This window comes from Petaurus breviceps, unplaced genomic scaffold (genome assembly GCF_028583685.1).
Source record: "Petaurus breviceps papuanus isolate PSGF00001 unplaced genomic scaffold, PetGlider_PUasm1.0 207, whole genome shotgun sequence".
In the NCBI taxonomy this organism is placed as follows: Eukaryota; Metazoa; Chordata; class Mammalia; order Diprotodontia; family Petauridae; genus Petaurus; species Petaurus breviceps.
Window position 1 is genome coordinate 21,580,010 of NW_027185850.1, and position 17,432 is coordinate 21,597,441.

The 17,432-nt window shown below is 43.3% G+C and overlaps 1 protein-coding gene across 1 annotated transcript in view; it reads right to left on the reverse strand.

Annotated features, from left to right (window-relative positions):
• The window catches only part of LOC138164809 (maestro heat-like repeat-containing protein family member 7), a 59,461-nt gene that overhangs the window by 36,133 nt on the left and 5,896 nt on the right, over positions 1 to 17,432 (reverse strand). Inside the window, 4 exon segments of the mRNA XM_069092744.1 lie at positions 1,034 to 1,222; positions 3,192 to 3,377; positions 12,965 to 13,094; positions 14,325 to 14,404. Of these exon segments, the coding sequence (XP_068948845.1) occupies positions 1,034 to 1,222; positions 3,192 to 3,377; positions 12,965 to 13,094; positions 14,325 to 14,404 (585 nt within the window).

Consider the following 17,432-nt stretch of genomic DNA (forward strand, 5'->3'; position numbering starts at 1 on the left):
TCTTACAGATGAAGTAGCCAAGGATGAGAGGTTCAGGGAATTGGCCAGAGTTACAGAGCTCACAAGGGTCAGAGGCAGGATCTGAAACCAGGGCTTCCTGGCCACACTGCCTGGCTCAGTTAATTAACAAATGCTTATTGATATTAACTCCTCTTCCTGAGTTCAAATCTGGCCTCAGATTCTTAATGGCTATGTGACCTTGCGCAAGTCACTTCACCCAGTTTGGCTCAATTTCCTCATCTGTAAAATAAGCTGGATAAGGAAATGGCAAACTACTCCAGTATCTCTGCCAAGATCCAAATGAGGTCACAAAGAGTCAGACCTGACTGAAATCACTCAACAACAAGAGAAAAAATGCATATTCCATTCATCCAGCCAGTCAAACTGACCTGGAGTCGGTGTTAGGAATACACCCTCTGCTTTCTCAGCTCCAAGCCTTTGCTTGTGCCCTAGGCATGGAATTCTTCCTTCCCTCTCTTCCAGGAGGTGGCCTCTCATTCCCCACCTCAGGGGAGAGAATGACCTCCCCCTCCGACCTCACCTAATGCTCTATGCCTCTTCTACACTAACTAGGTGCTATACTCATTTATGTAGCTGTCTTCTCTTCCCCTACAGGACTGTATGCTCCATGAGGGCAGGGATCATGGCTCATATCTCCCCACCATAGCTACTAGTGCCCTGCTGAGAACACAGTCGGCCCTTTCTAAACAAACAGATGTTGAACTGATTAGAATTGGCACAGAGAGAGATGCAAAAGCAGATATAGGTACTGGTACAGAGGCTCCAGGTGTACCTGGAGACAGTGGCAGACCTCAGAAGTTCCATCTCTATTTCTGGTGGGCCTCAGTTTACTTCTCTATCACAAGTCAGGATTAGAGTAGATAATCTGGCCAGTGTTTTCTAGTTCTGACATTCCAAATACGCACACACACACACAATGCCCTCAGACACCCAGTGGACATATTCAGAAACAAGCAGACATGTATGGATACTAATGGATATACACAAACCCTCCTGTGAGGCAGGTACCCACAAAATAGTGCCCTCGGTTGTTCTCGGAGGTCAGCTGTCTCTTAGGCTCCATAGGGAAGCCCAAGACCTTTTCTACGAAGTTGGTAAAGAACAGCTGGGTATGGAGTGCGCAGTTGAGGAGGAAGACATTGCTGTTCACCGCTCGGGCTCTCTCATGGGACTTGGCAGATGTCATCCAGGGTCCCAGGGGCTGTGGGGAAAAGAACTTGTCTGTGGTGGCTGAGGGAAGTGGGTCAAGAGACCCAGACTTGGGTTCCAGCTCTGCCTCTGGCTCAGTGCATGACCTCAGACAGGCTTCCTCTCTCTGGGTCTTATGTTCCCTTTTGTAAGGTAAGGCCATGGAGTGGGTGACCCTGAAAGTCATTCCTAGCTCCGAGGCACTATTAATAGTCTCTGTTTCTGTGACTGCTGGATATGGGGGCTCTCTCAGTTAGTGTCCAAGGGCTATTAGGGGCCTTTAGGGAACACAGAAAGCAGAATGTTAGAGCAGGAAGAAGTCCTAAAATGCCCAGTGTTAAAGCATAGGGCACGAAATGGTAGAGCTAGAAAGAACTGTAGCAGAATGCATAGAAGATACATTAGAACAGAGAATATTAGGACAAGAAGGAATCATGGGACCCAGAATGCGAAAGATAGAAAGAATCTTACACCATAGCATGTATAAAATTTAGATTAGAACAGAAATGTAGGAGTTGGGAGGAAACTTAGAACACAGAAGAGCAGAGCTGGGAGGGAACCTAGAACATTGACTGTTGGCATTCACAGGGAACCTAGAATGTAGGATGTCAGAACTGGGAGGGAACTTAGAACAAAGATTGTCATAACTGGGAAGGACCTTAGAATTCAGAACATGAGAGCTTGTAGGGCCTGAGATCATGGAATGTCAAAGTGTGGAGAAGTCTTAGAACATGGAATGTTAGAGCTGGATTAGAACATAGAACAAAGAATGTTAGTGCTAGACAAGACCTGAGAGCGAAGGATGTATAGTGTTACACTAGAAGACAGAACACAGAATGTTAGAGCTAAAAGGACCTTAGAATATAAAATGCATAGACTGAATGCTGGTATAGACAATACTGGGGAGGGAAGAACCTTGGGACACAATGTCTGAGCTAGAAAGAGGTATGGGGAAAGGAAGTAAAGTGGGACGGGAAGTAGGAAAAGATTAGGAAGAGGGAGGTGAGGTTGGAGAGGGTGAAGGGATGATGGAGACACCAATGGTAGAAACAGAGACTGAGGCAATGAGATGGTGAGGGACAAAGAGGGAAAAACTCAAGACTGGAAGGGAACAGGGATAGGGAAATGAGGATGGAGAAAATGAGCAACTATGATTTAATAGGAACATGACCTCTCCTGCCTCCTAGTAGCAAAGTGGCCTTGGCAAACTTCTTCCATTCCCTGGGCCTTAGCTGCCTCATCTGTAAAATGGGGGCAATTATCCCTAATGCAGAAACTTGATCAGAGAGGTTGAGCAATTTGTCCAAGGTCATGCAAGAAGTAAGTGGTCAAGTCTGGATTTAAATCCGCCTCTGATTTCAAATCCAGCACCCTGTCCACCATCCCACTCTGTGCCAATGCTTCAATAGGCCCCAAGCTACTCCATGACACCAAAGTCCATCTTTGGGGTATCAATATTCCCTCAGTGGTGCTATGTGATGTAAATCATGAAACACCACCATCTTAGAAGAACCATAGGAGCATAGATTGCAATGGATCTTGGAGGTCAAAAGGTCCAGCCCCTTTATTTGACTTATCCAAAGTCCCACAGATAGTGAGTAGAAAAGTTGGTATTTGAATGTGGAACTCTGATTCCAAATCCATGACTTTTCCACAGTGGGACTAGATGAAAGGGACAATGATGAGCATAGGGATGGGAACTGGAATGGGGATGGGGATGGGGATGGGGATGGGGATGGGGGTGGGGGTGGGGATGGGGATGGAGATGGGGATGGGGTAACGGAGTGGTTACACAATAAGGTAAGGAAGGAGAGAAGGAAGATATGAGAGAAAGGGATGAGGAGTTGAGGATGGAGGAGAAAGGGTAGGGAAGGGGCTGGAGGGGCAGGAGGAAGAAGGTGTCATTTCTGATGACATTGAGGCTTGGTGATGTTGTTCATCTCTCCAGTCCCACCCCTACCTCCCAAACCACACACCCAGACCCATCTCCATAAGCACTTCTCTCTGGTCCTTCCATAGCCTCTAATTTATCCTGTGTCAGGTCCAGAACCTCCTTGAACCCCACTGCTCACCTCCAAAAGGCTAGCTAGGCCATCTGGGGTAGGATCTTCTAAGAAGAGAGAGTTCAGCAATGTCTGAAGGGCATCCAGAGTCTGAGAATACAGTATCTGAGGGAGGAGAGCAAAAGACAGGGGAGGCCGTTATGAGTTCTGGAGTGTGGCGACAGACCTCCCACGAACAATGGGCCATCTTCAGGGTGGGGGACCAAGGAGATGCCTTTTAGTCCTTTCTGTGAATCAAGGGGAAGAGAATCATAGAACCCCACAGGTGGAATGCCCTCTGAGGTCAGTGAGTCAATCAATAAGTAATCAATCACACCTACTATGTGAAAGTCAATCAATAAGTAATTATTAAGCACCTACTGTATTAAGCGCTGGTAATACAAAGACAAAATAAGTAAGCAACAACAACAAACGCGCAAGGAGCTCACAGTGTAATAGGGGAGAAAACATGCAGACAGGTAAGTACAAACAAGCTCTAAGCAGGATAAATTAGAGAGAAGGCACCGGCATTGGTGGGATTAGGAAAGGTTTCTTACACAAGGTAGGACTTTGGCTTAAACTTGAAAGAAGCCAGAGAAGCCAGGAGGAAGTGAAGAGGAAAGGGAGAAGCCCAGGCAGGAGGGCCAGAGAGTGGGAATATCCAGAGGCTAGAGATGAACATTCTTTTGAGGAACAGCATGGCAGCCAGCATCACTGGATCAGAGGATGTAGGTGGGGAAGGGTGAGGGAATGGGGGGGGAGGAGGTGTAAAGGGTCTGCAGACTAGAAAAGTAGGAGGGAGCCAGCTTATTAAGGGCTCTAAAAGCCGAAGAGAAGATTTCCTATCTGATCCTGGAGACACAAGGGAATCATTTTAGTTTATTGACTACAGGAGTGACCTGCTCATGTGAGGGCACTTTGGCAAGATGACTTTGATTGCTGAGTAGAAAATGGATTAGAGTGTAGTGGGGAGAGACTTAAGGCAGAGAGACCACCAGCAGGCTATCCCAATAGTCCAGGCCTGAGGCAATGAGGTCCTGCACCAGGGTACCAGCATGAGAGGAGAAAAGGGGGTGTATTCAGAGACAGGACTTGACAGCTGATTGGGCATGGGGGAGCAAAGAGGGAGGGGCTGAGGATGGCACCTTTACTGAGAGTCTGGGTGACCAGGATGGTGGTGCCCACAACAATAATAGGAAAATTTGAAAGCAGGAAAGGTTTGGGGAGAAAGGTTTAGAGCCCAGTTTGGGACATGTTGACTTTAAATTGTCTATGGAACATCCAGTCGAGTAATTAATATCCAATTTAGTACATAGACATTAATGACATCTAATAGGCAGTTGGAGATGTGAGCTCCTTAAGGCCAGAGACTGTATTTTTTTTTTATCCCCATCTCTTAGCACACTATCTAGCTCATAGTAGATGCTTAGTGAATACTTACTGACTGTCAGTCCAGAAACAAAAGCACACCTTAAGTGCCAAGCTCTGTGCTGGGGATAAAAAGACAGGAAATAAAAATACCAGCAAAAAGAAAGGTAGTCCCTGCCCTCAGGGAGCTTACATTCTAATGGAGAAGACAACACATAAAGGAAAGTTAAAATCAGGGGAAGGTACCCAATGTGGGGGTGTAGCACCAACACAATATTCACAGTGCCAATGGTCACTGTAAATATGCCAGCACAGTGTTCAATTGCAAACTATAACAGACTCTCCATATGGAAGACAGAAGCAAAACATTTATTCAGACACCATAAAACCAAACCCCAAAACCAGTAAGCTGATTCCATCATAGTAGCAAAGAAGCTAATAAGCCACAACAGCACAACAGTGGCACAGAGAGCCACAGCATCCTTTAGCCTTCCCACAAACTAACATTTACTCACAAGCCTAACTGTCTCCCTTGGATGCATCCTCTCCTCCCTTCCAGGCTCTAACTCTCTGACTCCCAGCTTCCTGTGGGCTCTGCTCCACCCTTCAGCAAACTCCTCCTACCATAGGCTCCATGTGATTACATTCAATCTATTAGGGGGCAGCGTATATCTTCAAAGCAGGAATGGTCTTCACATTCCCTTAGGCTTATTAAGGGGCAGGGAAGGTCTTCAAATTCCCATTCCCATGAACAGGAGGCATGATGGGGAAATGTAGAAGGGTGTAGTCTGGTGGGATGTTAAAGAGATGGCTGGCCTGGGTGCCCTCCTTAAATGGAGGTTCCAATAGGAGCTGTCCACCATGCAGCCAGAGGCAGGGCCCAGACACCACGGGTGCTTCTGAGGTGTGACTTTGAGAGCTGATTGACCTTCCAGGATAACGGGCTAGCTGACTGACTTGTGGGAAAGACTGTAGGTTGGTGCGTTCCTCTGGAGACTCAAACTAATATAGGGATCCTCTTCTTATGTTGAATGAGCAAAGGGGGAAGGAAGATGAATGATGTATCCGACATTCCCATTGGTTCTTTTGACACCATTGGTCAGTTGAACTAACAATTATAGCATCAGGTCAGTCAGTCACAGTATAATAACAATTAAAGCCATCACTGACTGGCCAGGTATTGATAGCTCAACCAGCCAGTCAGTGACATTTGGGGAAGAGGGGGAGGGAGCAGTCTCTTTTGCCTTTGGGGTCATTGGTTCTATCACTGTCTTTTTTTTTTTTTTTTAGCAATCGAGGTTAAGTAAATTGCTCAAGGTTACACAGCCAGTTATTTCTGGATGTGGTGCTAAGTGTCTGAGCCCAGATTTGATCCCCAGGTCATCCCGACACTGGAGTCGGTGCTCTTACTCGCTGAGCCACCTGGCTGCCCCTTCTATCACTGTCTTTTAACAAAAAATTCTCCCCTAGAGTGCCCTGCTTCTACTATTAGGGCTTCATTTCTTTGGCTTTAGAGAAATGCTAATACCAGGAGAGACGATCTGAATAGTCATCTGTGGAAAAGGTAGGGTATGAGTGCCTGAGAAGAGGGAGAGGGTTACCAAAAGGAAGTGGAAAGCTGCCAAAACCACTCTCCCATCTTCACATACCCTCCCTCTGGGCCCCACTTCAGCTGGATAGTGTAGAGTCCCATAGAGACAATGAAGTACAGCTAGCAAGAGAGTTAGCTCCTTGGGGCGGCCAGTTAGCACAGCGAGAAAGAGCACCAGCCCCAGTGTCAGGATGACCTGGGGATCAAATCCAGGCTCAGGTACTTAGCACCACACCCAGAAATAACTGGCCATGTAAGCTTGAGCAAGTTACTTAACCCTGATTGCTTATTTTAAAAAAAGAGAGAGAGTTAGCTCCTTCCTATAATACCAAAAAATTCCGCCTGAAGATGAGACCATGTGAACCAGCAAACCAGATGCAAAAGAAGCCAAGAAGCCCTGAGTTCAAGTCTTTCCCCTAAACATCCTGGCAGAGTGAACCTGGACAAGGCGTCTCTTTAGGACTATCAGTTTCTGTGAATGATGACCTTCATTAGGAGAGTGAATTTCTTACACCAAAGAAATCGGAGATCTGCCCAGATTAATGCAATAAGAAGTAGAGGGCTTAAACAGTCCTATCTTAGGAAAAAAAAATTGAACAAAGCCATAAAGGAACTCCCAAAGGGAGAAAAAAAAACCACTGGATCAGATGGCTTTATAAGGATATTCTACTAAACATTTAAAGAACAATTAATTCCAATTCTATAGAAACTATTTGGGAAAAAAATGTACTGGACGAATCCTGTCAAATTCATTCTATGACACAAATATTATTTTAATTCCTAAATCAGAGTCAAACCAATATACCTAATGAATATTGATGCAAAAAAAATAAGTAAAATATTAGCAAGGAGACTATAGCACAACTGTGACCAGGCTGGATTTATCCTAGGAATGCCAGGCTGGTCTATATTTAAAAAAAACTATAAATATACTTTACCATATTAATAACAAAAACAAAAATCACATGGTTCTATCAAGAGATGAAGAAAAAACTTTTTGATAATATGCAATGCCTATTCTTGTTTGAAAAATAAATTAGAATGTATAGGAATAAATGGTACTTTTTACAAAATGATAATGTATCTATCTAAAACCAAGAACCAACATGATCTGTAATGAGGATAAGGCTAGAGGCCTTCCCAATAAGATCAGTGGTAAAGCCGGGATTTCTGTCATCAACATTACTATTCAATATAGTTGCTAGAAATGCTAATTATAATAATCAGATAAGAAAAAATAAAATTGAAAAAAATAAGCATTGAGAAAGAGGAAACAAAATTCCCTTTTTGCATATTATATGATAGTTTACTTAAAGAACTTTAGAGAGTCAACTAAAGAACTAATTAAAATAATTACTTCAGCAAAATTACAGGATATAAAATAAAATCAGATAAATCATAAACATTTCTTTATATTACCAATAACATCCAGTAGGAAGATGTAGAAAGACAAATAATATTTAAATAGTACAGACAGTATAAAACATTTGGGGTCAGCTAGGTGGTGCAGGGGATAAAGCGCTGGACCTGGAGTCAGGAAGACCTGAGTTCAAATCTGGCATCAGATACTACCTGTGGGTCCCTGGGTAAGTCACTTAAACCTGTTTGCCTCAGTTTCTTCATCTGTAAAATGACCTAGAGAAGAAAATAGCAAGCCACTCCAATATCTTTGCCCAAAAAACCCCAAATGGAGTCACAAAGAGTGAGATGTTACTAAATAGACTAAACAACATAACATTTGGGAATCTACCTGCCAAAATAATGTGGGTAAAATTGTCAGTGTTAGAACAAACTAGAACCAGACCAAAAATTTAGGAACCAACAAGGATTTACTGAGTTTGCCAGCAAGGGAGCCCCACCTGCATCAATAGAGACTCCCCAAAGGAAAAAAAAGTCAAAGTTTATATCACTAGATTTAGGCAGGAGGGGAATTGGTGATGGAGTACCTCAAGATTGGACAGAATTTGTTGCTGAGGCTAGTAATAGGAAAAACTCTTCTTCAGCTTAGCTATCTCCTGTAACTCCTACCCCAAGAGATAGGACTTGCTGTTTTAGCCTTAAGGAACATTGCAAAGATGGTAGGTGTTGCAATACAAACAGGGCCAAGGGCAAGACAGAGAAACTGCAGATGGAATGGAGTCACTTCAGCTTTATTGGTTACCCACAATTCCCCCCTGGAGACAATTGATAGTCTCACAATTTTTTTTAACAATTCCCAAATCAGTATCAGTCCAAGCAGAAATGATAAACAGCTTACAGAATAGGTAACAGGTCTATAGCACATGCAGAACTAATAAAACAAGCAAATGAATAATAGGATGAATAATGAAATCTAATATAACTGCAGCTTTAAGGGCACCAAGTTCTTTGGCAGGATTCATAATCTCCAGGTGTCTGACAAGCACCTCCTGTATATCTTTCATGCATCTGTGGATGGATCGGGGCACATTTGTGGGGGTATTTCCTTGACCATCTCCAAGTTCCTGGACACTTGTAAAGATTCTCTCAGTAATGCTGTTAAAACCTGCTAGTGATAGTCACAAGACACTATGACACTCGTGATAAGACATAATTATACTATAAGATAGCATAATTTAGTACAACCTTACAAAATATAATCCGATTGACTATCCAGTAATTAGTTTATTTGATGAAAACCAGTTCAGATCTTATGGAGATAAACTTATAAATAATGGAGCTCTAGGAATAACGTCAAAGCAGGCTACACAATAAGGTACCTTATATTTGCTTCCTATTATAGCAATTCAGAGGTCTGAGGTGTTACAGTAACAAGATTCATTACAGATAGATAGATTTAAATTACAGTTTTACCTACTATGGTTAGCAAGATTTTTTAGATTAGGATCAAAATTGTAACACCAAGACTGTTCCTCTAGGTCTAAGCCTAAGGGCAAGAATGATTTAACATAGGATTAACAAAATAAAGCATTCTTGGGTCTGTTTGATTTCAGGTAAGAGTCTTATTTAACTTTTTGGAACAGCAAATCATGTAGCCAAGTTTCACATTATTCGCAGGGTGTCATAGTCAGATTTAGGATTAACCAAGTGGGAAATATTCCTGTTCAAACAGAAATAACATAATAGAGAAGCTGAGTCAAAAGGTTCCTGCCTTTACCAATGCAAGGTAACTTTCCCAGGCACAGACATACACCTTTAGCAGTTCTTGGATCACAGTCTGTTTGAGCAGCTCATGGAATTTCCCTCAAATAGTGGATTACTGACTCAATGATAATTCAGCCAATTATATCTGAATTCAAAACTCAGAATAATATCAAATTACAATCCCAAGATATTTTACCTCAAATAGCAAGTTTTACTAATCACAGTTCAGGACTAGATGTAGTTATTATTTCTCTCATGTTGTTGTAATAGTAGTTAACAAAAAAAGTTTACCAGGACTTTCAAAAAAAAGTTCATTCAACATCCTTTTCTTCATCTTTTTCTTCCATTTATCAAATTTAAACTCACCCTGGTATAAAAATCAATCATTAAAAATCAAGAAAATAATTACATTCTGGAATTCAACTAAGATAGTGAATGTACAATAACTCAAAACCCAAGAAAAAACACTGACTGATGACTATAAATCTCCAGGCTAACAGATATTTATTTCTTAAGGTACTGTATATTAACCCCTTAAGGCAAAAATAAATCTTTAAGATTGGAGTCTGTTGAGACAAAGTTGGCTTAAGATTTAACTTTGATATATACCATTCCAGGTATAATTTAATAATTTTTATAATTGCAAATCAACACATAAATCACTTCTATACATAACCAAACTTGTAAGTCCCCTCCCACTTTGGCAAGGAGTGTTTGTAATGGAAGAAAATGGACCTCATTTTCTCAGTAAACCAATTCATTATTTTAGAATTTCACAATATTTAGCAAGTTCTTTCCCAAGCCTGATGGGATTTTATGACCTTGCCCAAGCATATGGTTCCCAAAAACGTGGCAAGTTTACAGATAAGGAGATTCCTTTCTTCACCAAGTAAGTAATTATTATTCTTCCTTTTAAAAATATACTCAAATAAATACTTGATGGGTTTTAACATTATGACAATAACCTCCAATAACAATGAGTAATTTTACAGCATCCAGATAAAAGAGTTAAATTTTCCAATTATACAATTGCATCATCCTCTTAACAACATTCCTTATACAATAGTTTCTCAAAATTAAGAGAACAAAAAAATTTAGAAGCACAATAATAACATACACAATATCATGTATTCAAAACATGAAACAAAACTTATTGCCAGTCAAATGACATCAATTCAGTTGAATACATTTCCAAATTATCTTACATAGAAAATCGCTTTATTTATTTGATCACTTCTGGCATTCTATATTGATTGCATTCAAGAATAATTTTTATCCAATTATGCTTTTAACAAAACTTACTTTTGCAGTTTCTAAACATATTGCCAAATATTAAGTGTCTTTTCCATTAAGGCCTGATTTACTTATAAAGGGTCAAATATTACAATTATCCCAACAGGAGAACACATCTTCCTTCAAATGAAATCAGAATAAATTCCTTAACATCTGGATCTATATGTACAAATGGTATCATACAGATCTCAGTTTTCCCAAGGGCCATTTATGATTATCACTTTACATTATAGGACCCACTACTTTCAATTAGTATACTGTCAAAAGTTTAGTGGCAGTCTTGTATTCTCCACTCCCTCTTTTAGGGTACAGGAGGATTTTATATTCCTCATGTAATGACTAAAATATGCCTTTCTAATAGTCCTTCAAAAAGAGAATTTTAGTATACTATCTTCAAATAATTCCATGTTGCAAATATAACTTTCATATAATAAAGAATAACCACACATTTCCCAGATCCTTCTAATCTCAGCAAGATCAAAAACCTCCCTCAAATTGCTTTTTCCAAAACTCCAAATCTTTACTTTCAAACCCTCCACTCACACTCATTGGAAACAGATGCTGACTTTCTTTAAATTTCTACTCATTCTCCTTTTATTCCTACTTGTTTAAACTTTCTTTTTCTTTCCCTCAGTAGACTTTGATCAAAACTGGACCTTTCTTGTTCTCTTTTTCTATTCTGATCTGACACTTCTATTTTCTTAATCCCCTGGTCTTTATTTTCCCAATCATATTGCAGACTATCTATAGAACTTATCTTCACTGAATTTCTCCTTTACAATTTAGTACAAGTTTTTATTACACAATACAAATGAACAGAAATATTGTTACCTTTTAAATTTTTTTAATTTCTGTTTTTAGTTTTCAACATTCACTTTGTAAGAATTTGAGTTTAAAATTTTCTTCCCCTCCCTCCCCAAGACCTGGAAAAGATCTTTCCGAGTAAAATAATAATAAAATAACCATTTGCATAGCACTTTAAGGTTTGCAAAGCATTTTACAAATTTTGCCTCCTTTTATCCTCAGAATGACCCTGGGAGATAGGTGCTATTGTTAACCTTATTTTACACTTGGGGAAATTGAGGCAAACCAAGGTTAAGTGACTTGCCCAAGAGTTATACAACTAGTAACTGTCAGAGGCTGGATTTGAACTCAGGTTTTCTTGACTCCAGGTCCCAGACTCTCCCTTCATTAACTGTGTGGCCTTGGGCTTATCATGCAATCTCAAAAAATCAGAATTGGAAGATACCTCAGGGAACATCTACTCCACCCTGTGCCCAAAGTATGAATTCTGTTGATAATATTTCTAATAAATGGCCAACCACACTCAGCTTACAGACCTCCAGTGATGGTGAGCTTGTTATTTGTCAAAGCCCAGTCCACTTTGAGACAACTCAGTTTGTTGGGAAGTTTTTCCTTACACCGAGCCAGAATCTATGTCCCTGTAACTTCCAACCATTGGACCTGATTCTGGCCCTTGGGGCCAACCAAAACACAGCTAAACCCTCTTCCCAATGACTACCTTTTAAATACATCTCAGGAGACAGCAACTTTGTCCTACCACCAGCCACATATTTTCTTCCCTAACTGAGATATCCACCCCCTCCACATCCTGGTCAGGACCTCCTCTGGACACATACCAACTTGAAGCTGATAAATGCTCTGCTCTACCTCCTTTACTGGATAGATAATAGAACAGAAGTCTTGAGAAGTTAAGTCACTTGCCCCAGATAACACAGGTCATAAGTAAAAGACTCAGGATTTGAAGCCATATCCCTCTGACTCCGAAGCCGGTGTTGAACATTCCTCTGGCTCTGCAAGCCTTCTTAAGGACCGTCCCTTCTAAAATTTGGTGCCTAGAACTGGAAACAACTCCCTTTTCCTTTCCAGACCTCTTGGTAAAATTAGAGCAGTGGTGTCAAACTCAAATAGAAAACTTCAGGCCACATAGTGACTTAGAAAACCACAAATTCACATTGTCTGAGTTGTGTTATATTTTTATTCGTTATATTAAACATTTCCCAATTACATTTTAATCTGGCTCAGTGGCACTTGGGATATTACTGGCCACGTGGCCTGTTAGCCCTGATTGAACACTTCTGGACTAATGTGTCTAGGGACATTCTAGCCCCTGAAATTCTGAGTCTGTTACTAATTAAGGGAGCACTTTTGTGGTCCTTCACAGAACAACATCAGTACTTCAGAGTGGCCTCAAGGGTACCTTGGGTAAAGCTCGGTGTCCTTGAGTATCTTGGGAGGGAAAAAAAAACACAACTCACTCCTCTCAGGTAGGGAGAAGACAGGAGGTGGATGGAACAGATGGGGAACCAAGTCTCACCTGTACAAAGTCAGCATTGGTTATGTCCTGCTCCTGCATGGTCTGTACCGAGGGCAAGGAGAACACACTCCTCACACAGATGGCCACCAGCTCTTTTCTTTCCTTTGCTCCCAGGTATGGGTGGATGGGCCTAGGGAGGAATGAGACAGTGAGACCTCCTCACTGATCTCCAACTCAGTCTCCACTTAACTGCCAATGAGATTATCCCAAAACATGGATCGGATTATGCCTCCTCCCTTAAACTCCCATAGCTCCCCATTACCTGCAAGGTCTTTACAACCTTTCTGGTTTCCCTGCCCACCCCACCAGCCACACACTCAGCCAAACTGACACTTGCTGTTCTTCATGCCCAACACTCTCCCTTCTCTCTGCCTTTGTATATAGCTCTGAGCTCCCCATTATTGCCTTTGCATTCCCAGTTCTTGCCCTGCCCTTGGCACATAGTAGGAGTTTAACATGCATTTGCTGGTTGATATGAGTTATGCGTCCACTCTCCAGGTGAGCCAAGTTGTTTTGTTCATTCATTTCAGTTGTGTCCGGTTCTCCATGACCCCATTTGAGGTTTTCTTGGCAAAGATCCTGGAGTGGTTTGCCTTTTCCCTCTCTAGCTCATTTTAAAGATGAGGAAACCGAGGCAAACAGGGTAAAGTGACTTGCCTGGGGTCACACAGCTAGCAAGTGTCTGAAGTCAGATTTGAACTCAGGATGAGTCTTCCTGACTCCAGGCCCAGCACTCTATGCACTATGGCGCCCCCTAGCTGCCCCTTAGCACATAGTAGGTGCTTAATATATATTTGCTGGTTGATATGAGCTACAGGTGGACTCTCTGGGTGAGCCAGATTGTCTTAGGATATAGGCTATGCCAAAGACCTTCCTGAGACTCTGACCCTGATGTTCTCTTGGTCCAAGGGCCAGCATGTGGTAGGGCAAGAAGAGCCCTGCTTTTGGGAGCTAGAGGCTCTGGGTTCCAATTCCACCTTGGACACTTGTTCCCTGAGTGACCTGGTAAATGATGTCCCTTCTCTGTCCTTGAGCTTCCTCATCTATCAAATGAGGGGCCTGGATTTAGGCACTTCGGGAGTCCCTCCTACCCCTACATCTGGGATCCTATGACCTCAGTCAGTCTCCTGGCTCTGTCACTTCTGAACCGGGTGCCCATACTGGGAGGACTGATAGGAGACCAAGGCTTAAACAGGGCACTAGGAGACAGATACACCCAGCAGGGACGGGGATGGCTCTGCTCTTAGTAGGAGAAGAATCAAGGCAGAAAAGAAGGGGAGATTCAGCTGGGACAGAGCAGTGGGTTAGGGGCAGCGGGAGTGGGGAGAAGAGTCTGGGGGGGGGGGGGGGATCTGTATACCTCAGTTGGGCCAGGTTTACCATGGCCTGTTGCTGGACAGAACTGGAGAGCATATCTGTGGGTTCCTCCTGGATCTGCTTCTGAAGGAGGGAAAATGGTGCAAATGAGTCCTCCTTCTTGCCAGTCTCGCTATCTCACTCATGCAGGGCCCACATGGAATTGCAGAGAATTAGAACCAAAAAATTCCCCAGAGGGCAACCAGTCCAACCTATATCTGGAGCAGGAATCCCTTCTACAACATCCAACCAGAAGTCATCCAATGTCTGCTTGAATACCCCCAGGGATGGGGAAATCACTACTATAGGAGACAGCCCATTTCAATGATGGACATCACAAATGCCTCTGAGGGCTCCCACAAGGCCTGATCTCTGAGTGATGGACAGACAGCAGGGACGGGAGGGAGCCAACATCTTTAACTCTAGATTGGGAATCTCATGGAAAGGGGAGTTGTGAAGGAAAGAACATCAGACTGGAGATAATAGAAGCTTCCATTAGAGATGGAAGGGTTCTTGTAGGCCATTGAGCACAAATAGAGAACAATGATGGCGGTTTTCTTGGAGATAATGTCTCTGTTCAAGAACCATTAATGGCTCCCTATTACTTGCCTTAGGATAGGACAGGGCTCTGTCTACCAGTCAAGTCGGCACCTTCCCTGAAATTTATGGTAATTTATGGCCAGAGTTTTGTGGCTGCTGGGGCCTGAAGGCTGTAAGGTTGATGCTTTTGGTAGAGCACTAAAAAGTTAAGTGACTTGCCCTGGGTCACACAGCCAACGTGGGGCAGAGTAGGATCTGGATCCAGGTCTTCCTGATTTCAAAACTGGCTCTCTATCCACTAGACCATACTGCCTTACATAGCCTAAGTTAATTTAATGTCAAGTTAAATTCAGACAGGCATTCCAGCCTCCCTATAATCTGAGATCATCTCATCCATCCCCTGGGAAGAGGGAGCCCTCCTCCTGCAGCAGTGAGCAGTCCAGCTGAAGGGACTCTGTACAGCCGAGAGAATGAAGAGTCAGGGAGACAGGAGAGCTGTCTGCGGGTATCTGAAAGATGGCCGGATGAGCTTTGTTCTGCTTGGCCCCAGAGGGAAGAACGAGAGGAACTCAGGGTGAGAACAAAGTCCCTACCAGTGAGAGGTGTCCCTGAGTGGACCTGGGCTGCCTGGGGAGTGGTGAGCTCCCCGTCTTTGGAGGTGTTCAAGCAGAGGCCAGAGAGGGGACCATTTGTCTGGCCGCAATGTAGTGGGCACTGTGGAGGACGAGGGACTGGACTGGGTGGCTGCTGCTGCCATCCCTTCCTACTCAACAAACCTACTGTAGCCCCCGGCCACATCTTCTTCTCCTCCCAGGCACACAGAACTGACTGCCATCTACAAAGCATTCTATGCCCATTATCTGAGGTGGTATCACTATCCCTGTTAGGAAACTGAGCCCTTCATTGGCTCCTTGCTGACTTTTCCCATTTTTGTCTTCCCTCGTTAAAGTGCAAGCTCTGGAGGGCAGGGACCTGTCTTCTCTCTGCTTGTATATTTGTCTTCCTAACACTCAGCACAGTGCCTGGCATGGGTGGGGAGCCTTTCCTGATCCCCCTTACTTCTAGAGACTTCCTTGTCACTCATTCCCAATTGATCCTCAGTATAACTTGACCATATGTACTTCTTTCCTTCATCAGACCAGGAACTCCTTGAGGACTGGTTTTTGCCTTTCTTTGTAGCTCCAGCATTTGGCACAGCGCCTGATACATAATAGGTGCTTAATAAATGTTTATTGGCTGACAGACTGACACAGTAAGCACTTCATAAATGCTTCTTGACTCGGTTTGAAGTGACCCGGGGTGTCACTCAACTTTTCCCAGCCTCCGTTTTCCCATCTGTAAAAGTTGGTGACCTCAAAGGTCCCTTTGAACCCTAAATCCAGGATATCGAGACCTCGCAGGTCCTTGGTCTTGCTATGCTACATCCTTCAGGAGGTACTTCCCAACACCTCTGGAGCCCTGAATGCCTCCTTGATCCCATCTATCCCCACAGATGCATCCATACATATGCACAGATCAATCTGTGCCCATACCTCCAGCTCTCCTTCAAAGGAGGTCCTGGGACCCAGAGGTGTTGGACGTTCTAAGCATCAGAGGGAAGATTCAAAGCCAGGTCTCCTCTGACTCCAAAATCAGAGACCTTCCACTGTGCCCTCACAATCCAAGATGGTAGAATCTTTCAATGGCAAATTAAGTCAGAATCTTATGAGTTCATCTCACTCTGACCCCCTCACTTTTCAGAGGAACAAACTAAGACTAGTCATGTCTTTAGATTCTTGGACCTTCACAAAACTGGAATCCTAGTGAAACACCAGCCTGGGCACTCCCTAGCTGTGCCATCTGGGCCAAGGCCACTCCAAACCTGTTTCCTGAACTTACAGAGGAAGACAATGGGGCAGCCCCTGCCTGGAGGAGTGGTGGTGAAGAAGGAACTTGGTGAGGGCAGCTAGGTGGCACAGTGAATAGAGCACCAGCCCTGGAGTCAGGAAGACCCAAATTCAAATCCAGTCTCAGACACTTGACACACTTACTAGCCATGTGACCTTGGGCAAACCACTTAACCCCAAATGCCCTGTCTTTCCCCCTCCAAAAAAAAATTCCAAAAGTTCTACAGAGATGGCAGTTGTCACTGGTACAGTACAGATAGGGAAAATGAGAAAAGGCAAGTGACTTGGCCAAGGTTACATGACTGGCAAATTGCTGGCACCCAGGTCTCCTGAATCCCATGTAGCATACTGGGAAAGTCCCCTGAGTGCCAGGCTATTTGGCAGGTCACACCCACTGTCTCCTTAGGGAAAGGGGAATTTCATTTCATTTCAAATATTCTGCAATTATAAACTCAGACAGGATCTGCTCCATCCCCTAATCTTTATTGTTAGCATTCTAGGTTCCAAGATCATGTCCATCTTCTAAGGACTTTCCTAGGTCTGGCATTCTAAATTCTGAGGGTCTTCTCAGCTCTGACACTCTCTGTTCTCAGGCCCCTCCCACCTCTGACATCTCCTGTTCTCAGGCCCCTCCTACCTCTGACATCCCCTGTTCTCAGGCCCCTCCCAGCCCTGACATCCCCTGT